Source organism: Micromys minutus (genome assembly GCF_963924665.1).
Source record: "Micromys minutus genome assembly, chromosome: 13".
Classification (NCBI taxonomy): domain Eukaryota; kingdom Metazoa; phylum Chordata; class Mammalia; order Rodentia; family Muridae; genus Micromys; species Micromys minutus.
The window spans coordinates 44023781-44039742 of NC_137982.1; the positions used below are offsets into that span (position 1 = coordinate 44023781).

A 15962-nucleotide genomic window follows, 5' to 3' on the forward strand; every position below is an offset into this window, starting at 1 on the left:
CCACTAGTTCTAAAAGTCAGACTGAAATAAAGAGACTCTGGATAGCCAAAATAATCTTAAACAAGAACTGAGTTGGCAAAAGCACACTTCCAGTTTTAAAATGTATCACAAACTACACTCAAGTGTGGTATTGTGTTGAGGACAAAAATATAGCTCAGCAAAGAACTAAGTGTACAGAGACAAACCCACACATTTATGACCAGTGAATAAACAACTAGATAAGCACAGAAGGAAATTCATGATGGGATAGCATGGGATAGTAAGATTTAAAATGTATATATACATGCAGATTGAGAGATACATAGACAAATGATAGACAAATACCTAACCAAGGAAATGAAAAAAAATTACAATAAAAACCTTAGAACATTATAGACAAATTGGAGTCACAATAGAAGATGTCCAAGGACTAGTATAATATTGTAAAAACGCTGTATTAAAACACAACCTATAGATTTAACACAATCCTCTATCAAAAGCCAAGTACATCAAGTACATTCTTCACAGAGAAAAGGAAATGTTACAATAGCCAAAGACTCCCTGGGGAGGGTGGAGGGGGGAGCAAGGCTGGAGGTGTCACAGTATCTGATTTGGAATATATACCACAGACCTGTAACAGATAACAGTATGCTACTAACACACACAGATCAACACAACAGAACACACAGAAACCCACATGGGTCCAGCCAAGTGATCTTCAATCTATTCAAACTTGGTGGGAAACTAGGCCCCCCTCTCTCTCTGTTCAAAACTCAGTTCAAAACAAAGAATTCCATGTAGGACCTCACATTTGGAAACTGCTACAGGTAGAGCAGGGCACACTTCTTTCCATATGTACAGGCATAGGCAAGGACCTTTTGGTCATGTAATAATATCTATCACCAAACACAACTGTTAACATAGAGATCTGCAGAGCAAATAAAAAGAAATCAGGTTTCTAAATACTAACTTCTATACAATACAAAAATCATGAAAGTAATAGTTTTCCATTAAGCACGTATATAGGGCTCCTGCACAAGAGATACTTTGTAGTTTTAGTGTTTTGTGTTGTGGGGCAGACCCACATATTAATGGTAGTCAGTAGACAATCTATAAGACTTGGTTCTCTCCTTCCAACATGAGCCCTGGGGCTTGAACTCTGGTGGCCAAACCATCTCAATAGCCCAATCAAATATGTTCTAGACCACTCAACACAAAGAAAGGACTTTAAGTGAGAATCAAATTTTACTCACTTTCGCTCCAACACTGCAACTCCCAGTACTCCCGGTACTCCCAGTAGCAACTCCAGTAAATCTCGCTTCCAATAATTCTTGCCTTCTTGGATCCAGACTGTGAAGCTCATCCATTGCACCTATTAACAGGAAAAACAAACAAACCACATACACATGTGTATGTGCACACACATACACGTATGTGTATATATACATATATATATAACATATAGTGAGACTATAATACAAAATTTACTAGTGAACACTCTAAAAAGACTAAGAAACTATAACTCTTTAAAATGTGCACCCCATTTAATATCTTATAGTAGATTTATACTTTTAAACACAGCCCAAGGTACACTCAGTCCAGTACACATACACACAAGCAAGCATGCACAGTAACACATACATAAGAGATGTTCGACAAAACACTTGGCTACTGTAGAACTAACAGAAGTCCTATACAAGCCAGCTGTGTAGCACATACTTACAAACCTAACTCTAAGGAGGTGAAGGCAGGAAGATCGTGAGTTCAAGAGTAGCCCAGGCTACACAAAGAGCTCTAGCCAGCATGGGTTACTTACATGTAGAGGAATTTTAATCCAGCAACATGGCTGTTCTGGCAAGGGATCACATTCAAAGACCTTCTAGGTCTATGTGATCTAGCTGGAATACAGACACGCCCTTAGTACACACCTTTATTCCCAAACAATGAAGGCAAAGTTAGTTTGTGGAAAGAAGCAGCATATTTAAAAGTGACATCTAATTGAGGGGCAGACAAAATGACAAATCAGAGAAAGATTTGATAGAATGAGTCAGAGATAGAATACACCTGACTCTCATAAAAGCAGCACAAGAAAAGAGGTGGCTTAAGAGAGCAGCAGGAAAGGGGTGAAGGGAGAGGGCGCAGTTTTACCACACAGACTTAGAGACAGGTTACAGGTAAAGACAAAAGAAGTCAGAGAAAAAACCAGATTAGAACAAACTGCATCAAATTAGAAACAGAGTAATTCAGTCAGAAACAAAAAAAAAAAACAAAAAACAAAAAAAAAAAAAAAAGCCAGTTTGAATCAGTCAGCATGGAGAGGTGTTTGGGCCAGAACAGCTGAGTTGAATCAGCCAACCAGAGTGCAGAAAGAAAAAGAGTGAACTTATTCTCAGCAGTATGTCTCCAAGACAACAATTACATCTGGAGACTATTATAGTTACATACCCCGTCGTCTCAAAAACGTAAGAAAAATAAAGAGTCCTATGCGATGTCAACTCTGTTCTAATGCATTAAGGGGTGGGAAGAACACATTTAATTTTGAGCCTAAGTGAACTATAAGGGAGCACTCTCCTAGCATTCATAGGCCTTAGGGTCAATCCTCAGTGAAAAAAGGGAGAAATTCATATTATATAGTTTACAGTAAAATATATTAATTTTAATTAATGAATTGGGTTTCATCAAAATTTTAAAGATTAGTGCAAAAGACATTTCAAATGAAAAGAGAAGCAAAAGACTAGAAGAAAATGTCTCTAAAGCAATCTGAGTGTTCCACACCTCTCTTCTGGTCTAACAATGTACACGGCACTTAGGAAGATAAGACAACAGGTCCTACTCGGTCCAGGACCAGATGCAATAACAAGGTGCTTTAGTTCCTGCTGATCTTGCATATGCATAGTTTCTTCTAGGACATAAACTTTCCCATATATATGCATCTGAAGGGAATATTCAACTAAAAAATGTCTCGTTTTAACATTTCTAACACTTTCAAAGACTTTTTAAAGGAACTTATGTGAGTGCCCCAGCACAGGTCCAGGCACAGAACAGTTGATTTAAGAATACACTGGCAGTGCCTGGAAAATCTACCTACAGCACTAGAGATTTGTTAGCTCCCTCAAAACCTTGCCAGCTAAGAGCATTCAATCGGTACAAACTCTCATGTCCCTCTGCAACTCAGGCCAGTCCTGTAAGCACTCTGTACATGAGAAGCTCTGTTAAAAATTTGACAACTTTTAAAAAAAAAAAAAAAAACAAAAAAATCCTAAGTATTTCAATTTCTGTAGGCCAGCAGGCAAAATCTTGTATACATTTATATAACAAGAGAAAAGGTTTCCACAAACTTCATGGACAGAACTCAAATAATGGCCACTGAGAAAAGTGTTTTAGTACAAGTCTGCTGATTAAATGAATGGATTCTTTGGGGGACAGATTATCTCACTTATCACTAGGGCTTCCTATTCCTAAAATATTTTTTTTGTATACTCACTCATAAATACACATCTGAAATGAGTCTCTTTGTTTTAAGCTTTTGAGTAAAAATATGATCCAGCTAGTTTAGTCCACTCAAACACTCATCCAGATCCTATCTATACTATCGGATAGTATAGATAGGAGTAATAAGCTCCTACAGTTAGAATGGCCATGTTGAAGCCCACGAGCTTCACTGGGATTTTACATTTCCATTATTAATTATACTTTTGGATCTTATTTATTTTTACTTCATGTGTGCACTGAGCATACGCATGTGTGCCACATGCATGAAGATGCCTATGGAAGCAAGAAGAGTGTCTCATATCTCCAGGAAGTAGAGTTACAGATGTATCTAAGTTATCATGTAGGTTCTGGGAACTGAACCCAGGTCCTCTGCAAGAGCAGCCAGTGCTCCTGACCCTGATATACTTTCACTGACATACACAGAGCTAACTATCAATAACAAATCCATCATGCAACTTTAGCTGAAGATCATTCATTACTTGGTGTAGCATTCTACTGGGTGGCACTTTAGAAGGTTTGCAATGTGTTACTACAGTACAGAATCAATCAAAAGGTCAGTAGAAGCTCTTCAGCTGTATAACTAAGGAGATTCTGAAACATGAGTTTCCTTTGAGCTTGCTACACTATCTGAAAAACGCCTCTGCAATTACAGGTAGAGCTAAGAACTATACCCATACAGATGTGTGCAGGACTGAACAGCTGCTTTCTTGATGGCACTCAGGTACCAGGAGGGTGCATGTATATTATATATTTTCATCTGTTTGTTTGTTTGTTTGTTTATTTATTTGAGACAAGGTTTCTTTATGTAGCCTTATCTGTCCTGGAATTTACTCTGTAGACCAGGCTGGCCTTGAACTCAGAGATCCTCCAGCCTCTGCCTCTTGAGTGCTAAAATTAAAAGCATGAGCCACCATGCCTGGCATGTGCACATTATTTTATCTTCTAGATTTATGTTATATTCATTTTTTTTAAATAAGTGTGAATCTGAAGAAAAAATAATTTTCAAAAGTATTTGGTAATAGTAACTGATAATATTTGGTCCTCTTTGACCATAAAATTTTCAATCTTGGCCTTTAACCAACTGTTAAAGTAAACAAGACACTTTACCAACACTAAGCCAGTCAGGATATTCAGCTTTTGTCTTTAACAAATATCTGTGGAAGCAATGCTATCTTAATCCATGAGAGGGAACAGTAGTCACAAGAGTGATTCGAATATTCTCTGCAAATGACTTGCTGAGGAATAACACATTAACAACATAGGCTTTGAACATCTGATTTTTTTGAGTCAGTTTTGAGAATCTGCACAACTTATCACTCCCCACGGTAGCACTGAGTTCCCCTTCTGTTTGTATGTAGATGTTCCCTCAAAACTTTGAAAATTCTTGCCTGTAAGTGTTCCACAATGAACATTCACAAGGTTAATTTTTCTGCCACTTTAAATGTGACAGTGAGTTTTCCAGTAAATAACAACTGAGTAGCATCAATAACATCTGTTAACTTCTCTAGAGCCAGAAGAATGACTATAAACCATGTGCCTAGTTTTTAATTGACTATCAAAGCTACCCCAGATGTCCTTAAGTGTTAAAGTCAATTATTCTTGCCAAAAAGCTAAGAGTTTTAAACAAGTCTCTGGACATAACTTTTCTGACTTCTATGATCCAACAACTTAATTAACTCACCATCAGTAAATGACTCGACTTAGGTAGCAAATGAGTCCATTGGAAATTTATTTTGATAGTAACTTTGAATTTTTTTTTCATTTAGGGAAAAAAATTATACCATGATGAGATACTTAATTTCAAACTTTCCAATTATAATCCCCAAAATTGGGAATGGTGCAGTATGTTTACTCTGGTGATGTCAACATATATACTTCTATCCCAATAATAAAAACAATTTTGTTTGTTATTTAAATCAACAAAGTAATCCAAACTCCAGTTAAGGGCTGAGGATGTAGTTCTATCATAGAGTGTTGACTTGGCATGTACAACACTTGAATTTTAGCACAACACATCACTCAAAGTCCATTTTCTCTTGTTTTGACAGACAGGAACTACTAATAAAGAAAACAGGGAACAGAGAGCAACAAGAGCCATGACACTCAGCATACTGTCACATTGTAACTCTATCACTAAATACTACAAACTAAGAGCAGCATAAAGTGATGAAAATTACACTGTATGGTCTCTGTCACAACTACTCAGCTCTGTCACTGTAATACAAAAACAAAGTCATAAATTTTAGAAAAATTTAACTATTTTTGGACAATGAAGTTTTCATATTATTCTTTTTCCTTTGATCTTTTAAGACATATTAAAAATGCAGAAGTACACATGCTATCATCTGAGCACATTTCAGAGATTTCAATCTAATCTAAGCTCTCGTTTAACCCTTAAGTGTTCAGTACTAAATTACAAGGGGTGAACCTAAGAAAAAGTAACACTACTACGTTATTATATAGTTTATATTTTGTAAAAAGTTATAGAACATACTAAAGACATTAACATTCTTAAGGAATATCCTACCATAGTATCTGACAATGATCCTAGAATTCTAGAGATCAAGGCAAGAGAATCCCAAGTTCAAAGCTAGCCTGAGCTACTTAGTAAGTTCAAGGCTATGCTGAGCTATATGGCAACTCTGTCTCAAAAAGCCAACATCAACAAAAAGAACATTCTCTATGCTACCCTGCATTCCATTATTTTTACTTAACTAATTGTCAGATTTATGGCTGTAAACTCCAAATTTCAAATAAAAACAAGAACTTAGACTACCCAAATTAGATATCAACAGCATTCTTTATGATCAAAACACTCTCAGAGAACAAAAATGAAGCACATGACTTGAACCCATTAGAGCTCTGTGCTATGTCCTACTCTCCTCTGTGTCTTTCATGAGTGACCAACAGCTGTCATAAAGCATGACTTCCCAGAATGGTGTAGAGGGTGTACTAATTCTGCTCAGTCAGCGGTGCTTATAATTATACCACCTTGCTTTTAACAAGACTTTTTATTGTAGAATTTTTAGTTGCCTAAGTCTTCATCTTTGACAGTCAAAATAAAATAAAGATAATCAGAATGCATGTTTTTAAATTTTACTGTTATCAAAGAGCAAAGAAATTAAGTCTGTTCATTAAAAAACTCTCTAACAGATTCTGCTGCTGCTGAAACAGCACCATAAAATTTTTAAAAACTTGAAATTTCCCGAAGCACAAAAATTAAATTCATTTGAGATTGTTACCTTTCTGTGTTACATTTGAAATGATATGATGGCTTATGTGTAACAGTTTAAGTTTTTCTTCTGTTAATATTTTTTCATTTTCATTTTATCATATCTGATAAGTCTGAGGACATTAACCAAGATCTCTTTACTCTAGCTTCAGGCTTACAATTTTAATTTCCCCCCTCATGCACTCATACATGAATATACAGATACATACTTTATACTAGATCTCATTCCTATATTAACATATAGTCCCATTCTAAAAATAAGCAAATTTTAAAAAGAGGTCAAGTTACATGGTTATTTGCTAAAGGTTAAACTCCATTGAGAACACTTTTATTCCAAAAGAAGGTTCTAGAAGTCTGTATGTATGACAGATAAAGAGTGGAGAAAGGGAAGTGAGTGTTATGCTAGGAGAAAGAATATTCCCCAGTGAAGTGTCAACACAGTCAGTTTTCTAACTGAGCTTATGTCCTCTCCTCCAAGTACTCACTGTTCACTCACCTTTTCTGCTTTTGTGTGCTTCCTTACTCTTAAAATAACAGCTACTTTTTAAACAATAAAAATATATAATGCCCCCCCACTCCTACCACCTAAACCCTTCCTCAGAAATATAGGCATACCTATACAATCACTTAAAAATATTTTTCTTTCAACTGTCATAATTCACTGACAAAATTTATTCCATGTTGCCAATTGTTTGCCATGAGCAAAGAGTATATATTTTTTATTTTAAAAAAAAAGCAATTGCATTTTGTTCTCTTTGGGCCCTTAACAAAGAACACAAAACTGAGCCAGGCATAATGGTGCATGCCTTTAATCCCAGCACTCAGGAGGAAGAGGATCTCTGAGTTTAAGGCCTACCTGGTCAACAGAGAGAGTTCCAGATGGTTATACAGAGAAATCCTGTCTTGAACAAACAAACAAAAACAACAACAAAACACAAACTGCTGACAATAAGGAAACTGCAAAAACGCACATTATTAAATTTAAACCCCACTTGTCAATGAAAACCTAAGTGAGCATTCTGCTTATTTTTCTCTCAGACACCCCTTTTTCCCCCATCTTTGTAGCTGTAAAAGTAACTTTTATTTACCTGATATAATTGCTGTCTCTGATCATCAGCTAACACAGCCTAGTCCTGGAAGCTTCTAGCCTCCACACAATCTAATCTAGACCTAAAATGTTTTCAAGACTTACTGCTGAATAAGCTCACGGGGTGCCTTCCTAGTTCTTTCTAGTCTCTCTGGCTGGTTGGTTCAACTCAGCTGTTCTGGCTCAAACTCCTCTAAAGTAACTGATTCAATCTGACTTCTCTCTCTTGACCTCTCCTGGCCTGCTCTGCTTAACCTCATACTAACTTTGACAATCTGTTCTAATTTTTTGGTTCATTTTCAATCTCTGGCTCATTCTGTCTTCACCTGTGTCTAGCTTGTTTTCTCTTCAACCTGTCTCTGTAAAGCTTTCCTAGTAAACTGCCTCCTCCTCTTTTCTTCCCTCTCTTCCCCTGAGAGGTGGGCATATTCTATTCTGTCAAATCATTCTGATTCATCACTTTTTCTGCCACTCAATTAGACATTACTTTCAAACACAAGTGTCTCCTACAAACTAATTTTACCTTCACTGTTTGGGATTAAAGGTGTGTGCTTAAAGGTTTCCCCCACCAGTAAATAACAATCTCCGGGTTCACAGTGGGATCAAATAACCCTGCAACAAGTGGCTCCTGATATTTACAACTTAAAAGTGAAAAAAAAAAAAATCATGATGCAATAAATTTTGTGTATGTTAACATACTGCTACATCAAAGAACATGCATAAAAATTCTCATAAATCCAATCCTCATTGAGTTTATTTTTCATAACAATCACATGTTCAGAAACTCAAATACCCCCACCCCCCCAAAAAAAAAACACACACACACACTAAAACCAAAAACCACCACCAACAAAAACCCAAGCTTTACATTTTCGAAAAATAAAACCTGAATGTTTTAGAGGAAAAAAAAATAGTAAATTGTTCACCAAAACTGGAAGCCACAAGTAATGTAATAAACTTATTAATCTGTGTACTTCCAAACACATAACAAACTCAGCATCCCTGCTCTCACTATGTGGGGCTGGAGGAATAGGATCTCTCAGTGAATGTGGAGCTGACTGACTGATCCAGAGTGGTTGCCAAGAATCTTCCTGTGTCCAGCTCCCCAGTCCTGGATTACATGAGGACTCGGCTGTGCCCGTGCTTATCCAGCAGTAAGGACAGACACTCAGAGCTCTGTACTGAGGCAACAGCAAAGAGCATGAGATGACAAGGAGGAAAGGCACGAAGACAGCACAGCACACAGAACTCAGAGTAGTAGGACTGAAAACTGCTGCTTTGCTGCCATCTACATACAGAAACTATCTACACGTGGGATCTTTTAAATGATGGATGCTACTACACATAAGACAAAAGGACAAAACACTGGTTCGACTTGCTACATGAATAATAAAAAGAACTTGAAATTATTCTGTCTGGATACATCATAAAATTTATCACCACCTTAGTTGACTATACTACACAGACAAGGTGTGACTGAATAATTCTCAGACATAGAGAAAATTAATCCTGAGTATATTTTTATAATACTAGAAAAGCTCCTCATTCCAGGTTATTTGGTTTACAGTATAACTCACTGCTGGCACACTCCTATAATACCCAGAACTCAAGGGACTGAAAGCAGGTGAATCCTAGGTTCCCTGTCAGCTTGGACTACAAAATGAGACACTCTCAAAACACAAAAGTTGGGATATAGTTCAGTGATAAAACATTTGCTAGCATGTATAAGCCTGAATGACACTCAGCACTGAAAATAACAGTAACTAAAAATAATAAGATTTTGAAATGCTGAGCACCTCTACTGGTATTTACAACAAATCAACCCTGCTTCATGTTCTTTCCAACTCTACTTTGTCAGCACGTTGAAAAAAGGAAAAGACAAAGTGTATGTTTAAAATGCTGACTGCTTAAAACAAACAACAGCTTCAATATAAAAACTAATAACATACATGTGCGTGACACACACACACCATCCACACACAATAATAATTTTTTAAGTCTAAAAAAATAGTTGGCTAATAATTAAAAAAAAAAAAAAAAAAAAAAAAAAAAAAAAAAAAACAGGCCACAATCTTAAACAGACATTTCCTTAGAGATGAGTATACATGGTTAAAAGTATATAAAGATATTCTGGTCCAGCAATTCTACACGCATATACGCAGAGAACTGGAAAAACCAATGTCAGGCCCATTTGTATCCCCATATTTACTGCAACATTGTCCATAACAGCCAAGACAGAATCAACCAAAGTGTCACCGAACAGATAGTACATTTTTAAAAGTTGGCATGAATTTTAGCCTTTCAGAAACACCCTCCCCAACAAGCATGAACAAACCTACATAAGACATTTGCTAAGTGCTCAAGCCAGGCAAAAAAAAATACCTTGTACATGTGGAGTCAAACAATTTTAACTCACAAGAAAGAACAGACTGGGATCGTTTGGGGTGTGGATTGAGGAAGTAAATGCTAGTGAGAGCATACAAAAATTCTGTTAAATACCACCTCACAATAGCCTTACTATAAGAGGTGGAAGCATTGTAAATGTCATTGGTAGATCAGTGAATAAACATACTGTAGGGCTTTACTAAGCCTAACAAAAGAGAAATTCTGACACCTGCTAAATATGGTAAACCTTTGAAGATATTACACTAAGTAAAATAAGCCCTAACAAGAAGGATAATAGTGTATAGTGTATTACTCCACTCCAATAGGAGTAGTCAAACTCAGAGACAGAAAGTGCACTGTGGTACTGGGAGCTAGGGACAGAGAGAATGAGCAGTCATTCTCATTCTCATATGTTTAACAGCAGAGTTATAGTTTCACAAGATAAAAACAATCTGGAAATATCTGTTCAACAATAAAACTACATATACTTATCAGTACTAAACTTAGAAATGATTAAGACAGTTAACTGTATGTCATGTATTTCTCACCACAATTAAATGTTTCAGTACAATTAACATACCTGCATTGCTACACCAAAAAGAGGGTAACACTTCTGGTTCTTGACTTTTATCCATTAAAAGACAAACAAGAGGAACAACCAATTTGTTTCATGGATAAAAATCAAATTTCCATGTCCATAGAAAAGATTTCATTTTTATACATGGCCGACCCACTGGTCTTTGATCTATGGCTGCACTCACACTGCAACGAAAAGAGCAGTTGCACTAATTCTTTCCAAGAAAGGGTTTGGGCTGGGGATGTGCTCACTTGGTTGAGTGTTTGCCTAATGTGCATGAGTCCCTGGGTTCTATCCCCAACATCACATAAATGGCCAAGTGGTGCATAGGTGTAAGGGTCAGAAGTTCAAAGTCATCCTGGGATACTTATAGAGTTTGAGACCACAATGGCTGATTTAATGGAGAACTTGTGTCAAAAAAAAAAAAAAAAAAAAAAAAAAAAAAAAAGAAAGAAAGAAAATGAAACAAAAGGCTATGGCTATGATTCTCACCTTCTCTATCCCACAAAGGTTTGACAACTCACATCTAAATCCAAAGTAAGGGATAAGATGAACAGAAATAAATTAACTATCAAAAAGACTGATTCAATACAGCACCTTTTTGAAAAATAAAGTCAGTTTTAGTTTTTATGTGGCTTTTTATTTTACTTTAATCACCAAGATGTAGGCACAAGTTAGCATACCAAAAATGTTGCACTATGAAATTCCCATACATTTTTGTCATATATTTGGTTTATAAAACATTCTATATCCTTTTACTATCCCAATCTACTCCCCAAAAGTACTCTATTTACATGTGTCTTATTTAGATTTGTTTGTAGGTATTCTAATCTGGAATTTATGCATTAAAAAAAAGTGGTATTTGAACTTTGCTCATTTTTCTTCATATGATGCTACCCAGATCCATCTATTTCTTCAATTAAAAAAAAAAACATAACCTCATTCATTATGGTGGAATTAAAGTCTACTTTGTGTATACAGTAGACCTTTATCCATTGGCTGATAGATTATTCAGGCTGGTCCTATGTACCCTGTTATGAATACTGTCACTGATAAAGCTGAATGTGTAGGTATCTATTCCGTGCTCACTTCTATTCCTTCAAGTGTATGATCAAATGCTAGAAAAGGCAGTTCTAGTTAAGGAAATTCCACTGTTTTCCACAACAGCTGTACTATTTAGATTCCTATATACAGTGTCTAAGGGGTTATTTATTCCCTCAAATTCTATAGTATTTCCTTTTCTTCTGCTAGGCTGAGGTAGTAACCTGGGTCCCAAATGATGGGCAAGAGCCCCACACTAGGCTAAACCTCTGGCTCTTTTACTTTTTAAGTCAGGGTCTCTCAAAGTTGCTCAGGCTGGCCTTGACTTCACTGAATAGCTGGGATTACAGACCTCTGCCACTAGACCCAGCTGATTTCTCCTGATGCTGGGCCACTCTGATTAGGGTGAAAGCAGAGGTATACAGAGGGCTTCTGTTGTTATCCTTTTCTGTTTAAGACAGAGTCCTGCTGTGGAGCTGGCTGGCCTGGAATTTGCTATGTAGGCCAAGTAGGCCTTAAATTTGTAGCAATCTTTCTGCCACTGCCTCAACAGTGCTGGAATTCCAGGTACATTTACCACCAAGTCCTAATAGCTAAGAATGCTCCATGTGTGCATTTTTATAAAGTTCACCTGGTATCTATACAGGCAGTAACATTCTCCAGAAAGTCAAGGTTTGCCTAAGGTCAAGTACAGGATAGCATCTCTCAAACTATTGTTCAGGGACATCAAAATACAACTTTCTGAATAGATTTAATGTGTACTCCAGAAGAGAAAACACATTCCTGGTACTGTAAATCTAGCTAAGAACCCATACTTGGAGACCTCACTGGCCCCAAAAGTGAACCTCTAGTATTACTCTGCTAAATGAACATGATAACAAGTTCCACTCTAAACTATATCTCTACACTCACCCATCAGTACAGCTCTCAGACCTTATCAGAGAAGCTTCTCTGTGCAGTGGAGTGCAGTGTGAGGAATGCAAGAGACTCAAACTGGTCAAAGTACAAAGTGCAGTGTCTCTGCAATGCTCATTACAAATGAGACAATTAATACCCCACACACCCAAAAAGCAAAATCAAAACAAAACTCTGCCCCTGATGAAGTAATACTCTTAAGACCCTGAGGTTTGGGAATGCCCAAGCAAAACTTCTGGACATGACAGGACCACTGCACCCATCAACTCACAGTAGCTGCTGCTACCTGCACTAGAGCAGCACATGCTCAAGCTAGTCAATGTCTGCCATGGAAGAAAGAGGAGCTCAGAAGCCCCACCCTTAACTGGATAGCTATGGACACTCAACGGCTTCTAGAGAAGGGCCACATTTCAGTGGATGGCCCTACACCATTAGTTGACAAGTCATCTAAACAACAATAAAAGATAATATGAAAAGTGGGAAGTTACAGCAGAATTGAGGGAACTAAAGAGAAAAAGAGAAAATTAAGAAAAATATTTTTCCAGCACTTGGGAAGCAGAGGAAGGTAGATCTCTATGAGTTTTAGGCCAGCCTAAGATCCAGGTCAGAAACTTGTATCTCCCAGTCTCAAGATCAGGATCACAGGTGAGCCTTCCAATTCTGGATTATGGTTCATTCCAGGTAATAGTCAAGTTGATAACCAGGAACAGCCACTACACCCTTCCCCATCCCCTAAATAATACATAAATTACAAAATGCTTTTAACTGAATAAAATGCAATACCCACAGAAACAAAAAACAAAAACCAACCCATCAGCACAATAAAGACACACCCAGCACAACATCTAAATCTGGGAAAGAACAGCACTGAACTACAAAGCTTAAAGGTTAACTGTGTTTTGAGGGAGGCATTAACCCTATATATACTTCAAGAACTCCATAAACCCCAATTACATGAGAGGAAGAATTCAGAAAACCAAGAGCTGAACATTTACCTCAGCTTTTAAAAAGAACAACAAATTAAGCCCAAAGAGCTTCAAAGAAGGGAAAGGACAAAACCCAGAACTAGTTCATTTAGGTCCTGGCTTCCAAGATGACCAAGAAGAGAAGGAATACGGGTTCAACCATGGACTGTACACAGCATGTGCTCCAGGACAAAGCCATGAACAAGTTCATCACCCTGAACGGAGCAAAGCCTGCCGCTGTGAGGAAGACTCCTGAGGCATGGCCAATGCTTCTGTATCTATGTGAATGTGAAATACTGTGTGAAGCTGCCCTTCCCAGCAGGAAGAGCAGGAATCAAGCATTTGAAGCTGGGAAAGACCCTGACTTGGACCCTGATTTGTATTTGCGGATTCTGCCCCATGACTCCAGCCAAAGCCCATGTGAAGAACAATATTGTTTCTAAAACTTTTTACATTTCTTTATTTGGCGAAGCACAAAGTGTACCACACCAAGAATGTGGAAGTCACAGGACAATTTGCAGAAAGTGGTTCTTTACTAGGTCTCAGGGATCAAACTCAGGTGGCAAGGCTTCGTGGGTCATCTTGTGGGGCCACCAAGAACTAGACTCTTAAAAATGGAAGAAAAACAATCTTCTGGGGGGAAAAAAACAGAATGAATCACACACCACTGCAAGAGACAGCGCTGTATTAAAGACAAAAGCATAAGAAACAACTAAAACTTGAATTTTCTTTAAAAGGGGTGGGAGAAATTAAGTTTCTAAAAATATGCTTTTGTGTGTCAAAACTGACACAAAAATGAGAACCTCAAAGAAGTCTAAACAGATCAACAGAAAATGACACCACTACTGTAAAACATATCTCCAGAAAATGTCCAGACCTGGAGGGCTTGACCAATAAACTATCAAAAGTAAAGGAAAATGTAACACTGTTCTTAGACTCCTAGCAATAATGGTAAATGCAAAAGTCACTTCTCAATTAATTTTTATGGAAGAAGTGTTACTATAACACAAAATCTGACAAAGGAATTTATATAAAGGAAAAGTTGTAAATCTAATTCATGAATATAGGTACAAAAATATCTAATAAAACTATTCAGCAATTTGCATATAAGTAGTAGTAATTTCAAAACTAAGCTGGTGTCAGAAAGGCAAGGCTGGTTCAATAAAGACTGGTAGCAATCCCATATTGTAGGAGTTAACCATTTGAGTAGGTTGAGAACTGCTGCAAGCTAAGGAAAACATCCCTATCCTGAAAGTACTCAGTGCCTGATACTGAACACCAAGAGGACCAACTCAGGAAGACCCACCTCAATATTGGTGGCATCATCCTAGAGGCCGGAGCCTGGGAGAGACATGAAAAAAAGCAAAGTTCAGCATCTGTTGATTCTCTCAATACACCACACCTGGGCTCCAAGCTCTACAACCATGAGCCCAAACAAATCTTTAGAATGTTCTTCTTTTAGGTATCTGTCACAACGGCAAAATAAAACAAAAAACACAAAACACACTAACATGACCTCATTTAAAAGACTTGGAAATTTTATTTATCTAAATAGATACAGAAGCTTTTAATGAAAACACTTTAACTCATTATTTAAACAAGAGCCATTAATTAAGAACACAAAGAAATTTCCTTCAACTAAAGGTGACAGATCAAAAATGCCAAAACACCAAATTGCGAAACACTAAAAGATTGTGAAATACAAGACAATGAGGCCATTATAACACTTAATTGGCCAATGCAGTAAATTGATAACAAAAACTACAAACTACAGAAGATGAAACAATCACCCTTCATCACCCATATATGCTGACAGAAATGTAGATGAGTTTGAGAGTAAAAAATTATAAGCAAGGTTATCAAGTCAACGTAAAATATTAACTGTTTCTACATTATCAGCAATAAAACAAAAATAATGCCTAAGACATAATTTATAATCACATTGAAAGGCATAAAGCACCTAAAAGCCTAACAATTAATTATGTGATCATTATGGAGAAATTATAAATTACTAACAGAAATGGGATACTGCATATATGATTTGGAATACTCATTTTTAATGGTCTATAAATTTAATGTGTAATCTCAAATAGGTTGATTTTGTTTTGGTTTGTTTTTACTTTTTTGTAGAATTTGCAAGAACTAATATTAACCAAGAACAATCCCGAAGAAAATCAGAAGTCCATACAAATTTTCTATTGCACACTTACAAATTAACAAAAGGGTCTCTGCTCAGAGGTTCATAAATATGAAAACAATGGTAAGTAGGCTGTATCTCTGTCAAGCTGC

At 36.9% G+C, this 15962-nt stretch overlaps 1 protein-coding gene across 1 annotated transcript in view; it reads right to left on the minus strand.

The window, feature by feature from the left end:
* The window catches only part of TLK1 (tousled like kinase 1), a 93487-nt gene that overhangs the window by 61078 nt on the left and 16447 nt on the right, over nucleotides 1–15962 (minus strand). The window contains exon 2 of the mRNA XM_080927146.1: nucleotides 1233–1351. Coding sequence (XP_080783272.1) covers nucleotides 1233–1351 — 119 coding nt within the window. The remainder of the gene's footprint in view (nucleotides 1–1232; nucleotides 1352–15962) is intronic.